The sequence below is a fragment of the Miniopterus natalensis genome, chromosome X, assembly GCF_054644295.1.
Source record: "Miniopterus natalensis isolate mMinNat1 chromosome X, mMinNat1.hap1, whole genome shotgun sequence".
In the NCBI taxonomy this organism is placed as follows: Eukaryota; Metazoa; Chordata; class Mammalia; order Chiroptera; family Miniopteridae; genus Miniopterus; species Miniopterus natalensis.
This window is the reverse complement of record NC_142103.1, coordinates 81,616,118-81,639,056: the sequence shown is the minus strand read 5'-3', so window position 1 is coordinate 81,639,056 and position 22,939 is coordinate 81,616,118. Positions and strand designations below refer to the sequence as shown.

At 49.1% G+C, this 22,939-nt stretch overlaps 1 protein-coding gene across 5 annotated transcripts in view; it reads right to left on the bottom strand.

The window, feature by feature from the left end:
- Positions 1-351: 351 nt before the first annotated feature.
- Positions 352-22,939, bottom strand: part of BCOR (BCL6 corepressor) — an 83,848-nt gene continuing 61,260 nt past the window's right edge. For 2 of the 5 annotated variants that reach the window (XM_087813567.1, XM_087813566.1), the window contains exons 4-15: positions 19,603-22,446; positions 18,893-18,946; positions 18,237-18,423; positions 11,861-12,121; positions 11,199-11,543; positions 10,209-10,534; positions 9,645-9,899; positions 4,853-5,019; positions 3,597-3,742; positions 3,064-3,141; positions 2,711-2,867; positions 352-1,519 (exon numbers count right to left, since the gene is read on the bottom strand). In XM_087813567.1, coding sequence (XP_087669693.1) covers positions 1,228-1,519; positions 2,711-2,867; positions 3,064-3,141; positions 3,597-3,742; positions 4,853-5,019; positions 9,645-9,899; positions 10,209-10,534; positions 11,199-11,543; positions 11,861-12,121; positions 18,237-18,423; positions 18,893-18,946; positions 19,603-22,446 — 5,112 coding nt within the window. In that variant the 3' untranslated portion in view covers positions 352-1,227. The remainder of the gene's footprint in view (positions 1,520-2,710; positions 2,868-3,063; positions 3,142-3,596; positions 3,743-4,852; positions 5,020-9,644; positions 9,900-10,208; positions 10,535-11,198; positions 11,544-11,860; positions 12,122-18,236; positions 18,424-18,892; positions 18,947-19,602; positions 22,447-22,939) is intronic. The other 3 variants (XM_087813569.1, XM_087813568.1, XM_087813570.1) reach the window with 3 other exon arrangements.

The window sequence follows — 22,939 nt, the reverse complement described above, 5'->3', positions numbered from 1 at the left end:
ACACAACGAGAGCCAAGTTTCTGGAAAAGCGCTCTTAAAGATAAAGGGCTGGCCATGATGGAACACTGTAGTCCATCAAAGCCAAAGGCAACGTAAAACCTGGCTAGGGCTTCAAAGAAGATGGGGAAGATAAAGATTTGAGACATTAACATATATGCCAACAAATTGGGCATTCAGAATAGGACCTCAAATCATATTCTAAGCATAACTGTTGAAATCCTCGTCTGCTTTGGTTCAGAGACTATAAATTGCCTTGAAGTCATCTATAGAGAATTGACCATCAATATTACTTTAAAAAAAACCCAAACCCGTGACGTTTTAGGAATACATAGGGCACAACGTACTTCAATGTTTTCCTTTCTTCAACAGGTTTATTGCCTTTTAAGAAAATTTTTGTAAAATATAAATACAAAGGCAGAGAATTTACTTACAAAGTTAAAACACAGATTTCAAACATAAACACACAATTCAGAAAATTTTAGTTTTATGTACATTTTCAAGCAACCTCAACATATTATGTTAGTTTTCAATATTTTACAGGGTACAGAAAAAAATAGCTCAAAGTCTTCTTTAAATAAGAGCATAAAATGTTTAAACATATAAACAATCCGGTTTGATGCGTGAAAACTAATTTCACAGCTTTTAAATTAGGATATAAAAGTTTCATACAATTAGTTGTTGTGTGTGGATATGGTTTGAATTTATATTACACGCTACTGGATTACATCCAATAGCATTTACCTGACCCGAGCAGGTACTCTGTAAACAAAACATAAAGTTACAACATCACCAAGTGCCTTCACCAAATTCACTCCCCCAAACCAACCACATAGTTCCGACCACACTCTAAATGGTTACGGACTCTGTCATCCATCGGAGCTTTGTATGAAATTAAGTCAAAGTGTTGCGCTCCCTTTCCTCATTTTTTTCCTTAAAAAAAAGAAACAAATCTTCCAAGTAAAAACAAACATATCCCAAAGCATGTGTGCATTGAAAAGTAAAGAAACATTATAACAACTTCATAAAAACTGACTTAAAAGTTTAAAAAGAAAATAAACAAAAACAAAACCTGTTTCTAAGTCCTTCCGACTGGAGTCATTTCTCTTATATAAAGAAGAGATATTTTCATATGTAATAGTGTCCTTTCTTTACAGAAATAGTCGTATTATGACACATATGCACAAGGATTAACACTATAACACACTGTACACGGCGGGCCTGGTGAGCTCACCAGTAGTCGTCTGAGACCACGTCGCTGGGGTGTAGCCACTCCATGGTCGAGCCCAGCAGAGTCTGAAGCTCGCTAGTGAATTCAACCAGATCCAAGAGCTCCTTGCTTTCAGGGTTAAAGGCTTCCAGGTCTTTGGAGCAAGAGAACAAGAGACTTGCTGAAACTTGCCGATAAAACTCTGCCTCTGCAATGGTGACAATTTCCACATTTGGGAAATTGCAGCGGAATATACGGGAGGACATTTTCAATTTCTTAAGCACATCTGAAAGCAACAGCCAGTTTCGAGGCCTACAAGAGAAAGGAAAGCAGTTCGAGTTTCTGGCAAAATTAAAAGTGCTTTCAAAGTATTAAATGCCATCCCGACAAGCTCCAGTCTCTAGCTGGAACGAGGGCCACTTACTTCTGCTTTGACAACACTCGCCCTAGAGTTTCCCACCATACCTAGAAGAAATGATCTGCTTCTAGTGGTGGGAACTCTGGATGCACCTCGATTTAGTGAGACCACCGAGGGAAGGTCAACCAACTTAGCCAGAAGCCGGAGCACAAACCGCCTCATCACAGGCTGCTGGTGCTGATGGAAACCGACAGGTAAAGACTTGCTCACTCGGCTCTGGCCACAACTCGGGTCGGGTCATCCCTCTCCGAGTGAGTGCCCGGCTATAGTCACTGGAGGAGGCCAGTCACAAATGCCTCTTTGATTTCTCCTCTCCTCCACCCCTCCGGAACAGGGCATTATAAACACGGAAGGCTGACTGGCTCTCCCTTCCTTTCCCACCCCCCACCCCCAGCCCTCAGTGCTTTGGAGAAGGTGTCTTACATTCCTTACACACGCCCTCCCCACACTTTACGGTTTCTATTACTAATAAAATGTCACTGTGACGACATGCATGTTTACTGCCGCAGAGCCTGAGGAGGATGTTACTCATTAAGCAACATGGTAAACACAGCAGAACACAGTCCCCTGACAGGTCCACCACAAGGCCTTGGTCACAGGGACAGTGGCCTGACCGCGGGAGCCAGACTGGATCTAACCAAATCTGATGGCACACAAGGTCCCGGTGCCACATAATGCTTTTTCTCATCTTATACGAGAAGGGGTTATAGCATCAGTCCAGTCCAGCAGACCTCAAGTGCCTTGGAAGGCCCCTATGGTGGCCTGTTGGAGAGGCTCTTAAGAAGGGCCTCTCCCCAAAGAGATTAGTGACTAAAGGACCCAAGTTGTTTAAGATTCCAGTCACCGACTTCAATGTCCTTTGGGCTCTGGGGATGTGTTCTGATGAGGGCAATTATCCCACGCTGTAGCCCCATCCCCACCCCACCCCCCTCTTCCGGAACGATGGGCCGCACTTTGTGAGGTTCATGGACACTTAGGAATTCACTCATCCACCCATCCTCATCTGTTTCAAGGGATTTCTAACTCTTGCCACCCACCCCAAGAGCATCTGAGCTAGTTTTCAACTACACGAGAGCCATGCTCACCCCTGAGCGACGGACACCTGGATGTTGTAACATGGTAAGAGGGGACTTTCTGAAAATTCAAATTCAAACACATCACTGTAAGCCTCATCGTCATCATTCTGGTCCTCTGGCCCTGGGGGGTTTGCTAAAACATCATATCCGCTTTCATCATCTGGTTCTAATGGAGGGAAAACAAGGAAAAGAGAACTGGAATCAGTCACAGCAAGACTTCAGCTGTTGTCAAAAAAGGACTCTAAAGATTCTTTCCCAACCGAGGCCGGCTTGTAGCACCCACCACCCCTCAGCCACAGCAGAGAGAGACGTTCTGTAACTCATTCACTTCCCACTGAACTAAAAAGAGGAATGCTGCTTACCACACACGGAGCTTCCATAAAACTCCCAAAAGCTGTTGGATTCCTCATCACTGCGACCCTGCAGGTCTTTTAAATAGTCTGGAGGGAAAAAAAAACAAGACAAAACCTGCTGGTGAGAATCGAACGCTGGCAGAGTTAGGGGGCATCTCACTCCAGTCCACGCCAGGGCACGCCCTTTGCGTGCTTTCCAACACCGTCCTCTGCTGTTTCTGACCAAAACCTACGTACCTGTTCACCTGCCCTCCCGAGGGATGGACCACCCTTGCCCTTACGGCGCTTAGTCCAGCAAAACAAAAGCTAGACTGGCAAGCTAAGAATTTTTTCAGCCCTCATAGGCAAAAATAAAGTATGCGTCTCTTTTTTTGAATTCTGTATCTGTTCTTTCACGAACTAACTTTACACTGTTTTTCCAAGTAAGTAAACTTAAGGTAAACAAGGGTGGACTCGGTGAGTAAGTGGCATTCGTTGGCCCGAAGTGTGTGAAGTCACCATCTAGATGTTTGAATAAAACCATTAATGGAACTGTATCGTACCTGTTAAAAACTTTTCCATAAGTTCGCTGTGTGTCATTTTCATAATGGTTCTACCTGAGTACGTAGCCAAAGTGGGGTCAGCACCATAGGAGAGGAGCAAGCGGACAATTTCCAAGTGATCGTTCTCGACAGCATCGTGGAGGGGCCTAGGAAAGATGGGCAGAAAGATTCAACTTGTGCACACAACGCTTGCCTCTAACAATAGGCAAAATTAGGCGTATGCATGCCAAGTGTCCTAGGAACAATATTTCACTGAGGAGAAGTGTAACGTCACTGCTGTTCCAGATAGGGAAACTGAGGCAATGGCTGGCCCAAATTCAAGCAACATCTCTTGACTATTTCAGGCCTAATTTTCAAATGCAAATGTATCTTAATCCAGGGCCTAGAGAGGAACACAGGCCAAAATGAAAACCTTTTCAGCGAACTTAAGTAGTTAAGATAACTTACAGAAGTAAAAAACCCTACCATTATGGAAGTCAATACAAGCAATTGTTATGCCATTATTTAAAAAGCCTACTCTGTTTTTAAAAGAAACTAGGCGCAAAGTGGAGCCTCTCCCGAAAGGCGGACCCCAGCAGCCCAGAGATTAATGATCAACCCTCTGGCCCAGAACCAGAGTCACCAGGGCGAGTTCTCTGGTAGGTACAGGGCTCTCCTGCCAGTGCCCGCTAGGGCACGAAACACTGCCTGAAGTCCCATTCTTGAGGGAATGCTATTTGGAAACCATAAAACACCAAATACGTTTCACTTTTGCCGATGTTATGACTGTCAGGGAAGCCTAGCTCCCCGCCCCCTCGTAGCACCCCATGCACACACCAGGAAGATGTTTGGGCTGACTCAGACTCAGCCTTTGATCCATGAACCAAGGTCAAGGACAGGACACACGCGCTATGAATGTGGGTGGACAGGGCAGGTCGTACACCAAGCCAGTGGCACATGGCCCTGTTTGGGTTCTGGGACTGTCAGCTCCAGTATATTTTAAACACTGTGATTTAATAGATGCTGATGAAGAGTCAAAGGTATTAAAAGGCAACACCTCCCATTATTCAGGGACTTTTGTCCATAGGAACGTTACAAACTTTTAAAGTCCTATCTAAATTTGCCAGAAAGGTCTGGTCGATTCCATTCTAGAGGACTTTGCCATCAATGTGCTTCCATGTCACTCTCCAGCTTTCTTTCTGAGGTTTCCCATGTACCCTGAAAACTGCTGCTGGTGTCCCTGCAGGACCAGGCTGACAGCAAGACCCGCAACTGACCTGGTTCCATCCTGGGCACTGCAGTTGACATCAGCGCCATATTCAAGAAGGTGTCGTACAATGTTCAGCCACCCTCTAGCACAGGCTTCATGCAGGGCACAGTATCCGGCGTTGTCTCGATGGTTCACATCACAAATCTTATTTTCCAAGCAGTACAAGACCACCTCCTGTGGGGAAGGAGGGGGGGATGCCATCAGACCACCACACAATGAACCTTGTAAGGGTGACCTCTCCATAGCTTAGTGCCCGCTTTCAGAGGCATACATTCTGGATCCAAGGGCCAGCTGCAGCATAAGCAGGCGGTGCATGTCTTGGTGAGGGCGCAAGAGCATGTGTCAAGGGCTTGGTGATGGAGACAGTGTCATCTGGGCTCTGCAGACTGCTGATTGTATGTGCAACCTGGCTCTGCTGTCCCAGCAGCCTGGACCTGGGCAAAATACCCTTGAACTTCTCCAAGTGTCTGTTTCTTCCTTGTGAGACAGCAGAGTAGCAGAGGCTCTACGGGGCAGCTGAGAGGACGCAATCAGATAGCTAAGAAAGCCCTCGGGCCAGGGCTTGGCACGGCCAGTACAGAGGTGTCCAGCTTCTAATATCTTAGATGACACATTGACAAGTACAGGGCACTCTCAAGAAACAGAGCCTAAGGTGCACATGCTCCAGTTTGTATGTTAAGTAGAGTAAAAGAGAGGCTAGGCTCTCTCTGTATCACATACACCATTAAGAAACGACACAAAAAGCTTCAAATCCACCCCCTCCCCCCCGCGCCACGTATTTTGCCTTACCCTCCACCCCACTTGGGGCTGAATCACTATAACATCTTCATATTTACTTCAGTTATTGACAGGGATCTGATATACCATGCACTGCACCTACACCTTTCAGGAACTAAATAAGTCCACCCTTGCCCTTTCTCAGAAGTTGTTCTGTGTCAACAGCCTGCATTCGAATCACTGCATTATTTTTACTTCTTTGGCATGTTAAAATAGTAATATGAACTACTCCTAGTAAGCAGAGCAGTAATTTATTCAATGTTTTACTACCTTGATTAAGAAAGTTTTCAAACACATAAAACAGCATTTCCCACCAGAAAGCACGTTTTATTCTTTTTTCCTATATGCCCAGCAGAGCCACCGGTTCTGAGAGCCGAGTAGGCAAACCCCACAGGTGGCCCGACACATGCTCCACTTGGTCAGGGGGAGCTGGATGGGTCACAGCAAGCCTCTCTGTGACAACTCTTGTATACCCTTTCGAGGACATGTCAATCAAAGGTGACCCGTCACTTGGGAGCTAACTAGAATGTTCCACATGTGAACCTAATGCTGCATGCTGGTAAACGTGGCCATAGGTGCCCTGTTGCTTCAGGTCAGTGCGGCAGCTCCCTTTCAAAACAAGAGGAGGAAGGGGGAAGGCATGCCCACAAATGCGTTCTCCCTTCAGATCCTAACCTGCCAGAAAGCCCACAATCCTCTGGGCTCCCAGGCCACCTGCCCTGAGCCCTGGTATCCAGGATACCGCATGAAGCTGCTGCTCTTTTAGCAGGTCCTCACTAGCCAGACTTGAGTGGACGGCTGCAAGCTAATGAGTTGTGTGCCCCAGCCAGGGAGAGGCCCCGTCACGTGGTCTGGGATCAGGTCTGAGCGCCACAGACTGCTGTGCACAGATCAATTTACCCGGGTCCCGGCGGCCTGTCTGGTGTCCTGTCAACCCGGGGTTTATTTGCTCTGACAATTATGGCCCTCACCTGGAAATCTGCATCGCTCCTAGGGCTGATTTGAGGGTGCCTAGAAATGAAAGGACGGCAGAGCTGATGGGCAAGTCAACTCTTTTCCTGGGAGGTGGCAACAGAAACAGTAGTAACCCACAGCCAGGTCAGCTGTTATGCCACAGGCTGTCTGAACTCGGCCATGTTGCTCTCGCTATTTACACAGCACTTCTCATTTCCCTAAATGAGCATATCTTCTGTTATCACACAGTAACCCATGAGATATCAAAGGGAAGGTGGTACCGTTCTCATTCAACACTTGGGGAAACTGAGGTCCAGACAAGTTAAATTAACATGAAGTACTAGAGCTAGAACTCAGGTCTTTCGGTACCTGGGCAGCTGGGAAGACTGAAAAGGCCTCAGAAGGCCCCGGCGAGAGGGATGCAATCCAGCCTGACAAGCAGCCCGGGCACAGGCCCTCTCTGTTGGGTCAAGTGGGCTAACTAACTTCTCCTCGCTGGGAGGGCGATTGCCTCTAAATGGACGGCAACCGCTGTCACCAACATTTGGGGAGGATGGTTAAGAGGCAGCCAAGTCTGCCTACCCAATACATTTCTTGGTTTCTTTTCTATCCTAGAAATGGGAGTGCTTCATGGGCAGCCTACCCATTCCCAAACAAAATCAAACTGTTTTTGTTGGACAGTTCTCTGTTAAGCGGCTATAAGCTGAATGCCATTAACCACAAAATGTAACCATAAAGGCCATAAACCCGACATTGTTAATTAATTAAATGCCTCATTAACTTTTTTAAAAACATGATTTATTCAATTCATAGAAAATTTAACCATCACCACTAAACGCACAAGCATGTGGTTGCACATTGGCCTTTTAGCCTAAGAACCAGAAGCCTTTTTACTGGGAGGGAGAGGTTTGAGTGTCTCTGACCATGCAAGTCGTCTGTTTAACACAGAGGGTGTTTCCAAACCTCAAGAACCAGATTAACAGGACATAAAGCTCGGACAGCCTTTTTACAGCACATGGTATCTTCAGCTAAGCAGAAAATAACAATGGGAAAGACTCACTTCAGGAAAGCCCTCCCAGACCTGTGCCTTCAAACTACACCTTTACCCCCCCACCAGGTTAAGCAAATTGTCCTTCAACTTTAAAGGTTTAAATTGCCACATCTCCTGACCAGCCGTCATTCTGACGTAAATTCTGCCTAAAGAAATCCTAGAAAGTTGGGTTCAAAGTTGAAATCTTTCACCTAGTAGTTAAATGTTCAACATTAAAACTAGTGTCCTGTGCAATTTGCATATTCAAGGAAAAAACACAACAGCTGTCCTGACGTAAACATCCCCAGGGCTTCATGTGCCATCAGCGGCCTAGTAGCCTAAAAAAATATGGATCAAGTGCTCCTTGGTCCAGGCCTCACACCCGTCGGTTCTACGAAAACCAAAATGGAAGCTTCCTGAAGAGGGCCAACAAGGGCCTTTTGAGGTCTCTGGTACCAAAGGAACACTGGTGGAAATGATGCCAAAATCAAAGGCAACGCCAGGAACCTCGAAATCCGTGCAGGTGGAGTAAGCTGTCTTCTGCCCTCCCCCCATTTCCAGGGTCTGCTGGAAACACAGGTCTATTTTCTCGACCACAGCTAGTAAAGAGCGAACACCTGGCATGAGGAGTCTAGCTCAGTGCCGTGTGCAATATCTACCCTGTCCTCCTAAGCTGTTACTATGTACTCTGAGCTCAAGGGAAACCAATCGGCTGCCACTTGGATTTCATGAGTTAACTACCAAATTTTTCCAGAGAGTTCTTTCCAGGTAATCTATAGATCTCCAGAAGAGACACGCTGACACAAACAACAGCACGTACAACCAACAACCAAAAATATCCCCCCAACTAAGAACACACTAGTGCTTCCAACATCTTACACATAGTCACACCTTGGGGGTGGGCTCAGAGTCGAGGGCTCACTGCACAACGGACAGCAGCACAGTGAGCAGGGCTGTGGGAGCCAGGGCTCCAGACAAATCCTATGAGCCCTCAGCGGAGCGCAGGCCAGCATGGGTCCTGCTACCCCGGAGCTTATCCACACCTCCACTCTCAGCTTGCTGAGCTGCATTTTATTTTCACCATTCAACTCCCAGAGGGCTGATGCCAGCGTAAAAAAATGCCTTTGCCCTGTGGGCTATTACATCACAATTTCAACTGACAAGCATGGTGGGGGAGCCGCTAGGGGCAGAGGGAGTAATCTATCTCTCAGAGGTTTGGAACTGTACAAAGGGCAATTCCAATGCGAGCCAGCCAGCGAGGGGAGCGGGGTGGGGGAGGGGTGGGGAGAGTTGGGGAGGTGGGGGAGGGGCTGTACAAGTTGTCATTTAACCCCTCTGGGGCTTGGTTTCCTCATCTGAAAGTGGGGTAACACTAGTGATTACCATGCGAAGACATGGAAAGGGTGAAATGAGTTACTTTGGATCATATGGGCTTAGAAATATATAAGATCCATTTCTTTCTATGTTGCTACAGCAATATAGGACACGCCGGTGGGGACAGGCAGCAAGGGCAGTGAGTTTGAGGCAAAGCCTGAGTTCCCCCTCATCCTCAGCCCTTGGGGCAGGGGCTCTCTTTCCCTCTCAGAAAGAGGGCTCAGGTCTCCCCTGATCCCTTACCTACACAGACATTTTCTGCCCTCAACCTAAAATAGAGCTAACAATTTCTCTCCCCCTTGCTAATCAGAATCCAAAAGGGCTCATTAAAATTCCCCCAGTCGCCAAGCCCTGGGTTATGTCAGATTTTATATCAGAGATAAGTGAGCGAGATGGGAGGATGCCAAGCAGCCTACCTGCCTGAACACGCACCGAACATCAGAGAGGCCTTTCTTTTCACACTGCGATTGAACAGGCCACCAAAGAGACAGCAGTGGAGTGGGGCGAACACAAACATCCTGGGGGACACCCAGCCTAGTGCCGTGAGGTAGAGGGGTTGAGCTCTAAGTCCTGACCCCTCTCCTAGCCCCCTTCACCCCCCACCAGCCTCAGGGGGCAGCAGCCTGTGGTTTCTGAATCCAGGGCACCTCCCAAGGACACTCACCTCGTAGCCCAGGCGGGCGGCGCGCTGCAAGAGGGTCTCGCCAGCGTTCTTATTGACAATAAGTCTCCGTGCCTCCGGGGGCATCGGGCGCGACTGGGTGGTCTCTGGAGGGGAGCTTGAGCGCGGCAGCTGCGAGGACTGGGAAGCTGGTAGCAGTTGTTGCAAACGGTCAAAGGGCTTCTGGTCCTGCTTAGCTGGTGACAGGTCGTAGTCGGAACTGGACTCAGGCCGCTTTCGGAACCTCCTGACGGTCACCTATCACAAAACCAGGCAGTGCATACATTTAAGGCAGCCTTCCCCAGCTGCTTCTTCCTCGAGTTATAAAACCCAAGCGGAGGCCGGCACTCTTTCCTCTTTTGTTTGGGGGAGGGGGGCTGGGGACAGGGGGTTCCTTCTTACTAGTTTGAAACTTTACTGCCACCCAGGAGACATGCCCCCTATAATGGGGGAGTGCTATTTGGGAAAGGAGTCCTGGAAAAGGAAAGCTTTGTCCCCAGAAGCAGAGCAGCAGACAGGCGGGGTGTGCTCACCCAAGCCCAGGGGAGAATGAGGGGCCAGAGGTACCTTGCCGTCAGCGTTCTCCACGTAGTAGTCCCCAGTCAGCGGCAAGCCCCGCCTGGGCTCCTGGGGGATCAAATGCTTGGTTTTGCACAGTCTCTTCCCGGATGGTTTCTCGCCGTTGTCGGTGTATTTCTGCAGCAGGGAGGCAGCCTGGCAATCCTCTTCTTCGTCTGTGCACAGCACATCTGTCTTCTGGCTTTCTTTAATTTTCTGATGTTTGGCAGGCGGCCTCGAGGCTGGCGTGCAGCTTGGCTGAGTCTGCTTTTTGCCGCTTGCATTGGTGGATGAAAGGCTCTTCATGGGCGGAGAGCCCGAGAACACAGGCAAACCTAAATCCGGAGGGGGTGGCGGGAGGGAGGGAGGGGGAGAAGAAGCAGGCGTTACATAGTTGTAGCCGGTGTGGAGAGAAAAGCCCATTGTTAGCATTGATCACTAGAGCGGCTTCAGTTTTTAAAGATATACCAATTATGTTTCCAAAGCACTAATATTTTAATTACCCCACATTCAAACGGCAAATAGGTTAACCCACAAAACGCCAAGTGGCAAGTTTCTTCAAAGGCATAGGACAAGAGGGCAGAAGCCAGCCCTAGGTGCTCCCTCGTTACAACCCCACGGGGCCTGGGACTTTTAGGACCTTCCCAAGAATGGCAAGTCTGGGTACTCAGGACCTAGCAACCAAACACAGCCTGAGGCTGAGATGAGTGCACTGGCAAGCCCTGGGGTCACCCAGACTCCCCTTCCTGCTCCTCAAATGGGTAAGGGGTGAGGGGCAGCCCAGGAAGTCCAGCTGCCTCCTCTCAGCTGTGCTCCTCACTGTACATTCCAGAAGGAAGTATGGAGGCTGGAAGGACATCAAGAAAGAACTCCCCCTCTGCCACCACCCAGTCACTCAACTTCTATGTTGCTCAGGTCCCCTTCAAGGCCCTTTCCCAGAGGGCAGGTGACCCACCCTCCAGAAGTGGGGCGGGCAGTCACAGGGTGGCCTCTGCATACCTTGTTCATTGTCACTGGACTTGAGGGACTCTTCTGACCAGCTTCTGTTGCCTTTGGTCTCTGCCCTTTTCCTGCCAGGTTTCTCTTCGGAGATGTTATTGCCCTGGGCAGTGGCCTCAGGCTGAGTGGCCTGGGTCACTTCCTTCCTGCCCTGCCGGCCAGGTTTGCTCTCTGCTGCCGACACCTGCTGCTCCCACCGTTCTCTAAGGTGCAGCAAGTGGCGTTGTTTTTTAGGATGGAGCCCTGTTAATTCAATGCACACCTTCAGGTTGGTCAGCTCATTATAATGTGGGTCTTCTAAGTGGTTAGAGGAATTGTTTGTCATTTCCCTCTCAGGCCAGTCATCTAATGGAGAAATAACTACAAATTAATCAAAAAGCCCCCTGGGAGGGGGAACAAACTGTCTTACCCATCACTAATGGGGGGTGGGGGAGGGAAGGGGAGTGGTCACTGTCTCTCTGCTGGAGCTTCTCACAAAGTCTTGGGCCAAAAGATCTTTCCTGCCTCTGGCTTTGGGGGAGGGAGGCATGAGCAGGTTCCCCAGGGCTGGAAACATCCACGGCACCACCCCGTGACTTCCCCGGGGTGCCCTGTGGTGAGGGTGGGCGCACACCTGTCCACCCTTGGCCGCTAAGCAGGCAGCCGAAGCTGACCGAGCTCACCTTTAGAGACCCGTCTCCGCTTGGCTTTCAGCAGAGGGTCCTCTGTCAGCTCTTCCACAGTGGTCTCAGTGTGGGCACTGTCACCTGAGACTTTGCGTTTTCTGTCCAGCTGGAGGGTGGGGCTGCTCGGCATATCCACAGCTGCCTGCTCCGTGGGTGGCTCACTTATGGGTTGCCTGTCCACAAAATACTTCTCCATTGTCAGGTCTTTGTTCTCCGGGGGTTCAAAGGGGTCGTGTTTGTTTCCAACAGTATATTCACCTGCGGGAGGGGGAATAGTAACACAGCAATGAAGAGCCAAAGGTCACCACGAGAAGGCAGGATTTGGAGAGCAAGCAGGCCCTCCATGCCAAAGGTAATGTGCTACCAACAGACCTTTCTGTGGAGACTGGGAGCCTCACACACTAGAAGCATAAACCTGTCGGAAACGGAATGTCCCATAGGAAAGGCAGCTGGAGACAATCAGCTAGTAAAAGCAGACAGTGTGGCATGCATCACTCACAACTTTCTCTTTCTACCTTTTTAGAGTTAAGGCACGAGAGAATCGAGGGGACGAGGCATTGACACTACCTTTTTTCTAAAGCACATGATGAAAGAACTTCCCGCCTGCTATATTCCAGTTGGTCACTGTTGATGGTGCTCAGGTCCCCTCCAGGGCCCTTTCCCACAGAGGATGGGTGACCCCAAAGCAAGATATGACTAAATCACAGCTGACCCTCTCTGGCAACATTGGCTGAGGTCATGTTCACTTGGGCAACAGGGGAGATGATGAAGGAAGAGAGACAGGAGAGAGTGTTGGGAGGCAGGGAAGCTGGGAGACCAAAGGCACTGGCAGGAGGAGTCTGGCACGCACACGGGGTCAGGAGCAATGTCAAGGAACTCAACCTGATCACAGTGCGTCCCTCTGTTCTCTTTCTCACTCCCTTGGGGGAAAAGCATATCACTGAAACCAAGGAGTTGCTCCCATTTCCTGTCCAGATGGAAATTCCGAGGCCCCGGCACCTCAGTGACACCACGCACACCCAACAAAGATGTAGTCACCCCATCTGGCACTCCTTCATGCCTTCCTTCACATGCAAGTATCTAAGGACATTCCAAAGGCAAGACACCACCCCTTTCTCCACCAGGTGTCTTTTCCACACTAGGCCAACACTGCCTGTGCCATTCCTGTTCTTTCTGCTCAACCTGGCATCGACTTGGGGGCCTTTTCTTAAATCATCTCAGCCGAACATCTCTCCTTACTTTTGCTCTAGCCTAAGAAACAGTTCATGGGCTGCTTTGCTGCTTGCATTTTTCTAATACACGAATAAATCCAAAGCTATCACGGTGATGTTCAAGTGTTCCCCAAAAATGACCCTGCACATCACCAGTAACACTGAGCTAAGTAAGCCACCCATGTCCATTTCCAGATGAAATCATAAACACACTCCTAACATGCTCACATTTCCAGATGAAATCATAAACACACTCCTCACACGCTATCACCTCCATCTGACCAGCCCTGCTGGTTCTTTGGTCAGACTTCTCTTGGGGTCATTCCCAGAGTTGAGTGGCAGTCAGCTGTGGGGACTAGTGTCACCCTGGCCTTGGCTAGCCTGTGCACTTAATACTGGAAGGAGCCCATTCAACCCCTCTCCAAGGGCACCGTAGGTGGGACAGAAGTAGCCATAGCTACTCTTGCAAAGGATTGGTGGAGTTGCCCCAACCATGCGGGTCTTCCGTCACGGCAGTGTCCCAACACAAAGCTAGCAGCAGCTGGAGGAAACCCGCAGCTCGCCCAAACCTCTGGCCCATGCAGAGAGCTGCTGCGACACTCACTCTGGCTGTTCTGTGACCCTCTTAACCACTCTGGCAGTAACAGCGCCACTTTACAACTTGGCCCCCTTCAGTTGTAAAGTGGGAATATTACTGCAAGCCGCCTCCCGGGTGGGCTTCATAAACAGGCCCAGCCGGCAAAGGGAAAGTCAGGAGAAATAGCTTTAACAAAAGGACACCAAGACTCTCAAACCACCTGGAATCGTAGCCCCCATATGTATGAAATTTAAGGATATGAGCCCTCCTAGTTACACCATTTGACTTCTCTGGTCCACTCAGTCATCCCAGAATGCCCCATGGGAGGGCCTGGGGATCACTGTGAAACTGTAAGGGCTATCTCAAGAACCACCATGTGCAATTTTAAAATTAAATTTCAAAGCGTACTTTCCCACCCACCCACTCACTCACCTTTAGGTAGGAAAGATGGTTCAAACCAGGTGGTTTGAAAGCAAGGATGACCGGGTAACGACAAGTGCCTTCCAGGGTCACAATCAGGCAGCAGCTTGGCCTGCGTGGGGCCCTGCCCAGATGGGGCCGCCCTGCTGTGCCACCTCTGCCCACGCCTGAGATGGCCTCTAATCAGATTTAGAACCACTTCCACATTTTACGTTTTAGCTCCAGGTCTCATAGTTACCTGAATTTGTAACAGTCCCAACCCTGCCTAAAGAGGCATTTTTCTCAGGGAGCTGGTTTCCCTCTTAAGTTTTCTCCCTCATGGCCAACTTCCTAACAGTGAAATTAGTTTCTATTTCCCTGACCTGACCTTTTGCCACAGGGCCAGCTTTGTTGCCCACAGAAAACCACCTAGAAGGCTTGTGATGACTTACTTTCCAGGTGTCAGCAGACCATGACTGGGGACCTTGTCTCCCTGCTCTTTGCTGAACAAGAGCACTCCTACAAGATGAGCCCTCCCGGTCTCCTCCAGGCTCCCCATCTGGTAAAGCTGCCTGAGGGCAGAGGGTGCCCCTTCACCTTTCAGAGCGGGGAGCTAGCCACATGCACACCTGTCATTCCGGCTCAGCCGGGATGGCACTCCCAGCCAGTCCACTCCTGCCCTTGTACTCAGGGGCCCTGCAGTGCGATGTCTGTGGCTCCTCATCCTGAACTATTATCAGGAGCCCGTCATTACTAAAGTCAGGGTTCACTGAAATTACCCACCCACTCACACATATACTTTTGTTGCTTTCTTCCCTATTTTGCACAAGGATCTTTTCCCAAGCTCGGTGCATCCACCCTTCCGAGCCTCTCAGGCAAAGATCCCAATTCCCCTCAGTGACTCCAAGACCTTACTCAGGCCAGTAATAATGCTGCAGGACACCCTGACTGACTAAGATACACATGGCCATCAGCTATGGGCCAGAGACTCCAGGTCACATTCCTGCACACCGACCCGAAGCTCCTACATGATTCTATCCCAACCACAACCCACAGGATTACCCTTGAGGGCAAAGGAGATGGAGAGATAGCTGTACAGGGTTCTAACCACCATGCTCCTGCATCATTACTACTTTTGGCCCCTCTGCAAGTGGGAAACCATGTGCTCTCAGTCACCTGGGGTAAGCAGATGTGACTGTGGCTGTCTTGTTTGTGGTTTAACACTTACTTCATCCCTGCAGCCTAGTCATATGACTCAGCATATATATCCCATAATTTATAGCGTTATGCCATAGCATTATTTCACCGAAGCATTGCCATGGCAACATTTACAAGTCACCGTGGCAACAAAGCACCCTCACCGCTGGTGAGCCATGCCCGGTGAGCCCTACACAAGGTGGGAAGGTTACCCATGATTCAAAGTCCCTCCTATACAGTAACTATAGCACCTCCAGCAAAGGCTAACCTTGTGAAAACTTACACCCTCCACGGAAGAGACACAGGCAATCTCTGTTCCCAACTCAAAGTAGTTTACAAAACACGCAGGTGCTCAGCCAGACGACAAGTTTCCTGAGCTAAGAAGTTTTGTGAAGACCTTCGACTCAAGCTTTCTCCAGTTCCTGCCCAGGTATGGCCACTGAGCAGGTCCTGTATCTGCCCCAGCCAAATGACTGGCAAGGGAGATGGTGACTCCACATTCGAGCATGGTAGATCCATGCTCCCTGTCCCTCCCCAACCTCAAAATGCCACTGATGGTTCCTATTAATAAATTTCCAAGTTTGAGGAGTCTCCTGACTCATTTGTTGAACTTCTAAAATAAAAATTTCACTAAGCCACCCCCATTATCACAAAGAATAATGGAAACCCTGGCCATTATTTTCAAGTTAATTCACCTTTCCTAAGCTAGCCCCTTCCAATAAGATGCACCCACTGTCTTAGAAGCTCCTGGCGCTTCCAGGAGTGGAGGGCTACATCGGAAGGCGTCCTGTACCCTCTTTGTGACCCCTGCCTATTCTAGTTCCCACATGCTCAGAGCTCAGCTCTCACCCACAATGACACTCATGAGAAGAGAACTTGAGAAGGGAACTAATGTGGAGCAGGACCCAAGCCCACACAGACTCAAGACACAAGGATAAGACGGCCTATTAATTTGCAGCTGAATGAATCCTGCTCCTGCTGTCCCCTAGATGAGAGGTGGCAGCAAGGACAAGGGCTCCTCTAGATTACTCCTCTTAACCAACCACAAGCCACAAGTCCCCAGAAAACGGGATGGTGACTCACCTCTCCCCTTCATTGCCCCATTCTTTAAAACTGAGCCTCTCACCTTCCCCAGCCCTTTTCCTGATCTCAGTAGCCATTTATGACTCACTGGGTCCTGTCGAGGGTGCTCCAGGAACAGATCCCAATGGTCTGAGCTTGGAGAATCTTAGGGAAGGCCTTTCTGAATCATCTAGGGCTCGGGCCCTGCTCCCCACTGACCACACCGAGTTCTCATTTCTAGGTTCAGCAGAAAAGATGGGGGAGGACACAAACTTTTCTGGGAGAAAGGCTGGGGTGAGGCCACTGAGATATGAAGGGCTTGGGCCATCTGGGTCTGGCCATGTTATTGGAAAACCAGAGAAAGAACAAGAAGACTTGAGGCTGGCTAACTTCCCACTCCCTGCCTCCAGTGTCTCTCACCATCCACCCAGAAGAGAGAGGGGTTCTCCCTCACAGGCAGTTTTCCTTCTTCAGAGAAGCACCCCATGAACTGGCCTTGCCTACTTCTACCAGATCTCCCCAAGAAAATTCCTCAAGAGCTGGTATTCCCAGGTGCCTCAGACGGCAAGGGCTACATGCCTGGTGTGGGCATCAGCAAGGAAAGCTTTCTTCGCTGCTTTACTCAAGAGCAGCCTGGACCTTCCATTTCCCCATATCAATCCTTGAGGTAAAGGAATGAGGACACCTTTACTTCAGGTACATCAAGAATCCCTGCCACTCAGGTAAGGCCGCCTCTGACTAGCAACAGAAACTCCCTTCTCCTGGGCTAATGTAGAACAAATTGGTCCTGGTGTGGCCTACTCAGCCCCTGGCCCCAGGCTGCTGCCTGACCCCAAGGATGAGTTGGGGGAGGGGGAGGAGGCTTCATTCTAGGCAGAGAATCGAGCTCTCCCGTACAACAAATTCTCCCAGATTCCATCGGCCACCGGTGAACTAAATGTGCGTAGGAACTGCAAACCTATGACATCCAATGGCACAGAGCTCACAACTGCACTCATCATCCTGGACTAGCCTGCCTCAGGAGGATTTTGCACCCACTCTCTCAATGTTCACCCAAATGCCCTAATTCATCATCACCATTTCTGAGGGCTGCAATGGGCTTCAGGCCTCAAGCATTCACAAAGACCTCTCCACTTGCTGCCAACACATTAAGCAGGGAAGTCTCATGAGCAAATCCCAAAGTCTACCCAAGTCCACCACAGCAGGGGGCCAGCTATTGGGACTGAAGAGTGACTTGAGGAAAGCACTTTCTCTCCACATTTTGCCTCTAAAACGTAATACACTCTGTCTGGTGGGAAGAACCCTTTCATTTATAGTGTCCTTGGATTGTGTTGTCGACTCCCAATGATGACAAACAAACCCGCCACAGAAAATAATTATGCTCATCTTTACAGGGCCTTCAATCATCCTTCATCCCATTTAAACAAAAGCTCTGCCTTTGGAGGAAGAATACAAGTACTCTCCATTCCAGACCAGGCTGTGGGGGATGGGCACCACCTCTGGCTGAAAGTGTCATTCCACTGCTACAAAAAAACAAACAAACAAACAAAACCCTATCTGTACCTGCTACAAAATAGAACATAGATGTGCTACACATTACACTTAGTCTCCCACTGCCATTCCTCTGCTATATTGTATTAGACTGTTACTAACTACAGGAACAGTGTTTCTCTGGAAAAGGAGATGTGTCCCAGGAAATAATCTTTCGAAGATGCCTCACTCCCGGATGCCGTAATGTTCAAAAGGACAATCAGCCCTTCCCTCCACTGCCGTCTCGTCTCTTTGGTGACCCGTTCCTCCGAATAGCCGCCAAGTGGATATCAGGCCACAGTAAGTGAATTACTTCCTCTCACCTCCCTCAGCACTGGTAACAGTCACCCTGTTTTCACCAACATGGTACCACACACAAGCCATTGGGTTTACTTACATCTCTCATTGTCATTCTGGTCGGCAATGGCCTCCTCCAGGGCAACCGACTTTGGCTTTTTGTCCTGATTTCCTTTCAAACTTTCCCACTCTGCAGGGCTGAATTTGCACACCTCGGAGTCTTTGGTTGTTGGGTGGCCACCTTCTCTCTCTTTCATCTCCAACTCTGAGAAGCGCATCATTGCACGCTAGAAAGAGAATGAAGACGGAAAAAAAAACAACACCTTACCATAAAAGCTATTTCATTTGCCTTACCTTAAAGGAAAGTATTTTCAAAGAAAAGTTTGCCCAAAACCAACCACAATTTATGATACAACTGAGATATTTTAAAATTTAACAGATATAAATTTAAGAGTATCTATATGTAAGTAGTCACACATTCTTTATTCATAAAGCCATATAGATATATATGCGGTGTGTATGTATATCCATACATACACTGTTGCATAGAGACAGACATTCTCTTTTGAAGGTAAATAAAAAAGAACAAAAACACAACGCAAAGAAAACAAAACAAAAACACAACAGAAAAGAAAACAAAGTGCACAATGAATAAAGACGACCATGGCCCACAAACTTCCCTTTGTATATTTGGAAATGAAATTTAACTCAAAAGGTTTATGTAAGATTCTAGTAATAAAAATTTGAAGAACTGACCTCACAGTAAGCAGCGGGTAGACATAAAATACTGTCCTCTTGTAATCCTTCCATCTATGTAATTAAAATGGGCACTCAATGGATCATTTAGATAACTTCATCCATTTTTATAAGCATAAACTAAATTTTTTTTCTTAACATTGCAAAACAATTTGGCTTTATTTATCTTTTAATTAAAAGTAAAATATCTTAAGGAAATTCCTATACAACATCTATCATTCACTAGCAAGTTAAATACATACTCTATCCCTTTAAGCGAGCTTTTATTTTTTGGTGAAAAAAAATTGCACGAATCCCACAGACATGCGGCTGCTACACACCTCCACCAAGTATCATGTAAGGCATTCTAAGCAGCACTTCTAGGTATATTTGTTAACGTACAGTAACGGCAGAGAAATTAAAGCAATTGATAGGTAAACGTCATGCAGTTTTTAGATAGCCTTCACAATAATAAAAACTTCCTTTATCAGCATTTGAGTGGAGTTCTCTTAAAATCTACAGAATAATTTAAAATAACCAGACACATGAACTTCCTAAGTGCTACCACTCATGTCCCCTTACTGGCCACATTTCATACATTTAAATTACCATAAGCTTCATTAACCAAATCTGCCCAGTGTCCTGCCCTACCACACTCCCCCAGTCCTCTTTACACATTAAAAAAAAACTGACAACTGGTAAAATTACTGAAATTTGGGTATGGGGCTCACCTGCAATGCTCGCTGCTCCCGGCTGAGCTGACTGGAATCTGCGTACAGTTCGGTAGTGACACACTTGAATCTGTCACCCACGTAGCCAGCGGAGTTGGCGATTCTCTTTGCCAGCTTAGATGGCTTCGGTTTCAGCACTTTGCCATCATTTGATTCTGCCTCATCAGCTCCATCTTTGGTATAGGTGGGGGTGACGTCCACACTTGGTGGGGCACCGCCCACACAAAATGGTTTGGGATCTTCTTGGTTTTTACCAAAAGTTACAGCAGAGCCATCGCTCCCTAGTGTTGGCTCCAGGAATGAAGTGGAGACCGGCATCCCCAGGTTCTCCTTGTTGGTTCCTGCTGGAACATTCTCCTTGCTTAAGCTGAAGACTGACTGGCCAGGAGCCTGTTTGAAAGCATAGGCTTCGTGGAAGTCACTGATACGCCCCAACTCCTCCCTCAGGGCGATGAAATCACGGTGTGGCTGCAGGGCCGGATCAGTCGGGGGTTTGGTGGGCTCAGCGGTCTGGCCAATACTCTCGGCTGCAAAGCCAGGTTTGGACACATTTGTGTCAGTTTTAGTGTCTGACTCTTCCCGAAGAAGGTCTACATAGACAAGCTTGTCACTTTTGATGACAGTTTTCCCTTGATTCCAGCTGGGGCTGGGCTTTAGGTTCTTGTCGGTGGGAACGTCTGGATGTAACTTGGTGCTGCTAGCTTCCAACATCTCGGAAAAGCGGTTCCGGAGGGTTGGATCCTCATAGCGGACTCTCTCGTGGGACCGGGACCTTCTCTCCGGCTTTTCCTCTTTAGTGATCTCTATGGGTGTGTGAGGTATCAACATGGGATGCACCATGCCCAATCCCAGTGCGTCTTGGTAGGTCACAAACTCTGGCCGGCCAGTGGGCAGCCCATAGGGCAGTCCAGGCTTGGGGGCCAGGTGCCCAGGAAAGAGACTGCCATTGGGCAACAAAACTGGATGAGGATAGACAGGTCCCTTGCCATGTAAGGAGAGGGGACTTATAGCGATGCCCTCAGGTGCTGGGTAAGGGAGGTAACTCCTGGGGTAGGGAATTGGTGGGGACCTGAACGCCTCATTTGGAGAGAGAAATATTGAGCTTGGCGGCAGGCCATTCTCGCTTGCTTTGAAACTTGGTTCTGGGTTGCTGGCTTTGGCTCCCTTGCTGCTGGTGCCACCGCTGTGCTTGGCAGGCGTGGTCGGAGGTTGGCCCACGTGCTGAATGACGGACGGCGTGGTGTCCACGGAGCTCCTGCTAGTCTTGTTGCCATCTGCATTGGCATTTGGGGCTGGCGACGCAGAGGCTGGGCGGCCCGCACTGGACACTGCCCCCGAAACATTAGTGACCACAGTGTCTGTGCCGCCCATGCGAGGACATGAAGAACTCCGCTGCTGTGGTATCGCCCAGTCCAAAGCCTTGTTTTTCAGCGGCATACCCTTGCCATTGTTCTCTTCGTTAGGACTTGGCCCTGGCACCACCCAGGAGGAGGGAGCTGTGCTAATGATTTCAGATCTATAGATAGCACAGCCGTTTCCTGGAGGAGATAAGGTTTCTTTTGGAATCTCACTTCCGGAGAGCACTAAGCCACTTCCAGCTCTGCTGTGAACCAGGACCGTGGGAGCCATCTTTTTCATGTGCTCCGCTTTGGAGGCATCTACATCCACCACTTTAGAAGACAAGTCCAGTGGCTTATCGGTGACGTCTTTGGTAATCGTCTGCTTCTCCAAGAGAGGAGGGGAACCGCCATCCTTCCTGTCTTGACCTGCTGTTTTCCGAGTGTGCCCGGGAACTGGCTGAGCACTTTCGGCCCCTTCTGGAGCCTTAGGATACTTGCTGCTGGAGAGCCTGGCCACGGGGAAGTCGCTGCTGACTGTCATGTATGGCTTCGACAGTGTGACGGAGGGCGAGGTGGAGATTCTGCCATAATGCTTGTGGAATTCAGAGTAGGTGTCCGCAGTGGGCTGGGAGGGAAGGTGGACTCGGGGTGAAGGCCGAGGTGAGGGTGGCAACAGGAGAGCCGCGTCCCCTGGCAGGCCACTGGTGACTGGCTTGGCAGAGGGCACTCTAGGCTGTTTACTGTTCTGGATGTGGGGATAGGCGTGGGAATCGACCGGGTTCCCGGGACTGACACCCATCTTCCAGGGCAGGCTTTTGTCTGCACAGTGGACCAGAGGTGGGATGGCTGGGGAGGCTGAAGGCGTCGAGAGCCTCATGGGTGAAGCCAGAGATGAGGGGATGTGCGGACTGACGTAGTGAGGTGGTGGCAGGTAGAGAAAGCGCTCCCCATTGGTGCAGACTGGAGAATACAGCGGCTGGGCCAGGCTGTAGGACTGCTGAGGTAGCAAGGCCTTGTACATGTTCAGAGAATACTTATTTGGCGAGTCAAGGAAAGGATAGATGGCTGGCGTGGCACCCTCCATGTAAGGATTGACCCAGGGCAGCCGCAGGTAACTAGCACCATTGATGTTGAGAGGGCTCTGTTTGTCACTGGCAGGCCTGTCCAAACCCAGTGTTTCTGCTGTAGGCACAGCACTTTTTTGTATTCCAGGTGGCGTTTTATACATAGCACTGAAGCCATTTGGGGGTTTTCCGGATACAGCGGAGGCCTCCACTGTCTCAGGTGTATTCGGTTTGAACTGCACCTCTGGGTTTCTTTCGGAAGAAAACCCAAGACCACCTAGAGTGCTTGTGGCAGCCTCACGACCTTTCTCTGAGCCCAGTCCACACAAGCTAGAATACACGATGTTGCCTGGGACACGCAGCCCTTCCCGAATCAGGCCAGTGCGGTCCATGCTCAGTGCTGTCAGGCCATCTATCCGATGGGCTGTTGTCGCGTCCACCTTTGCAGAAGAACATGGGTGTTACTTAGGACATACTTTCAAAGCAGTCCAGCCCATCCCAAAGAGAAACTGCAAACGAGCTCAATAATGACATCAGATGCCTCAACATCTGATCAGAAAGGGTTAAAAAGGAAAGGATTCACAGGGTCTCTGGCGCCCTTCTCCCTTCATCCAAAACCCTTTGCTGTCAGTTCAACTAGTATCCCAAAAGCCCAGAAAACGTTGATCCCTTTAGATTTGAAGCCCATACATTAATTTACTCATCTATTAACTCTGGGAAATTCACCTTCTCAGCAAAAAAAACCACCAAACTGCTGCAACTGAGACATACCAACTCCACTACATTCTGTACCACCTTCACAGGGTCCAGAACTCACACTAACCCTCCCTAGGCCTGTTGGGTTGGGGGCCGAGTTCACTGGATTTTTCCTGGATGTTATTTAACATAACAAGAAACAATCTTCAGTGGGACGGGAAGAATGGAGGACTTTAG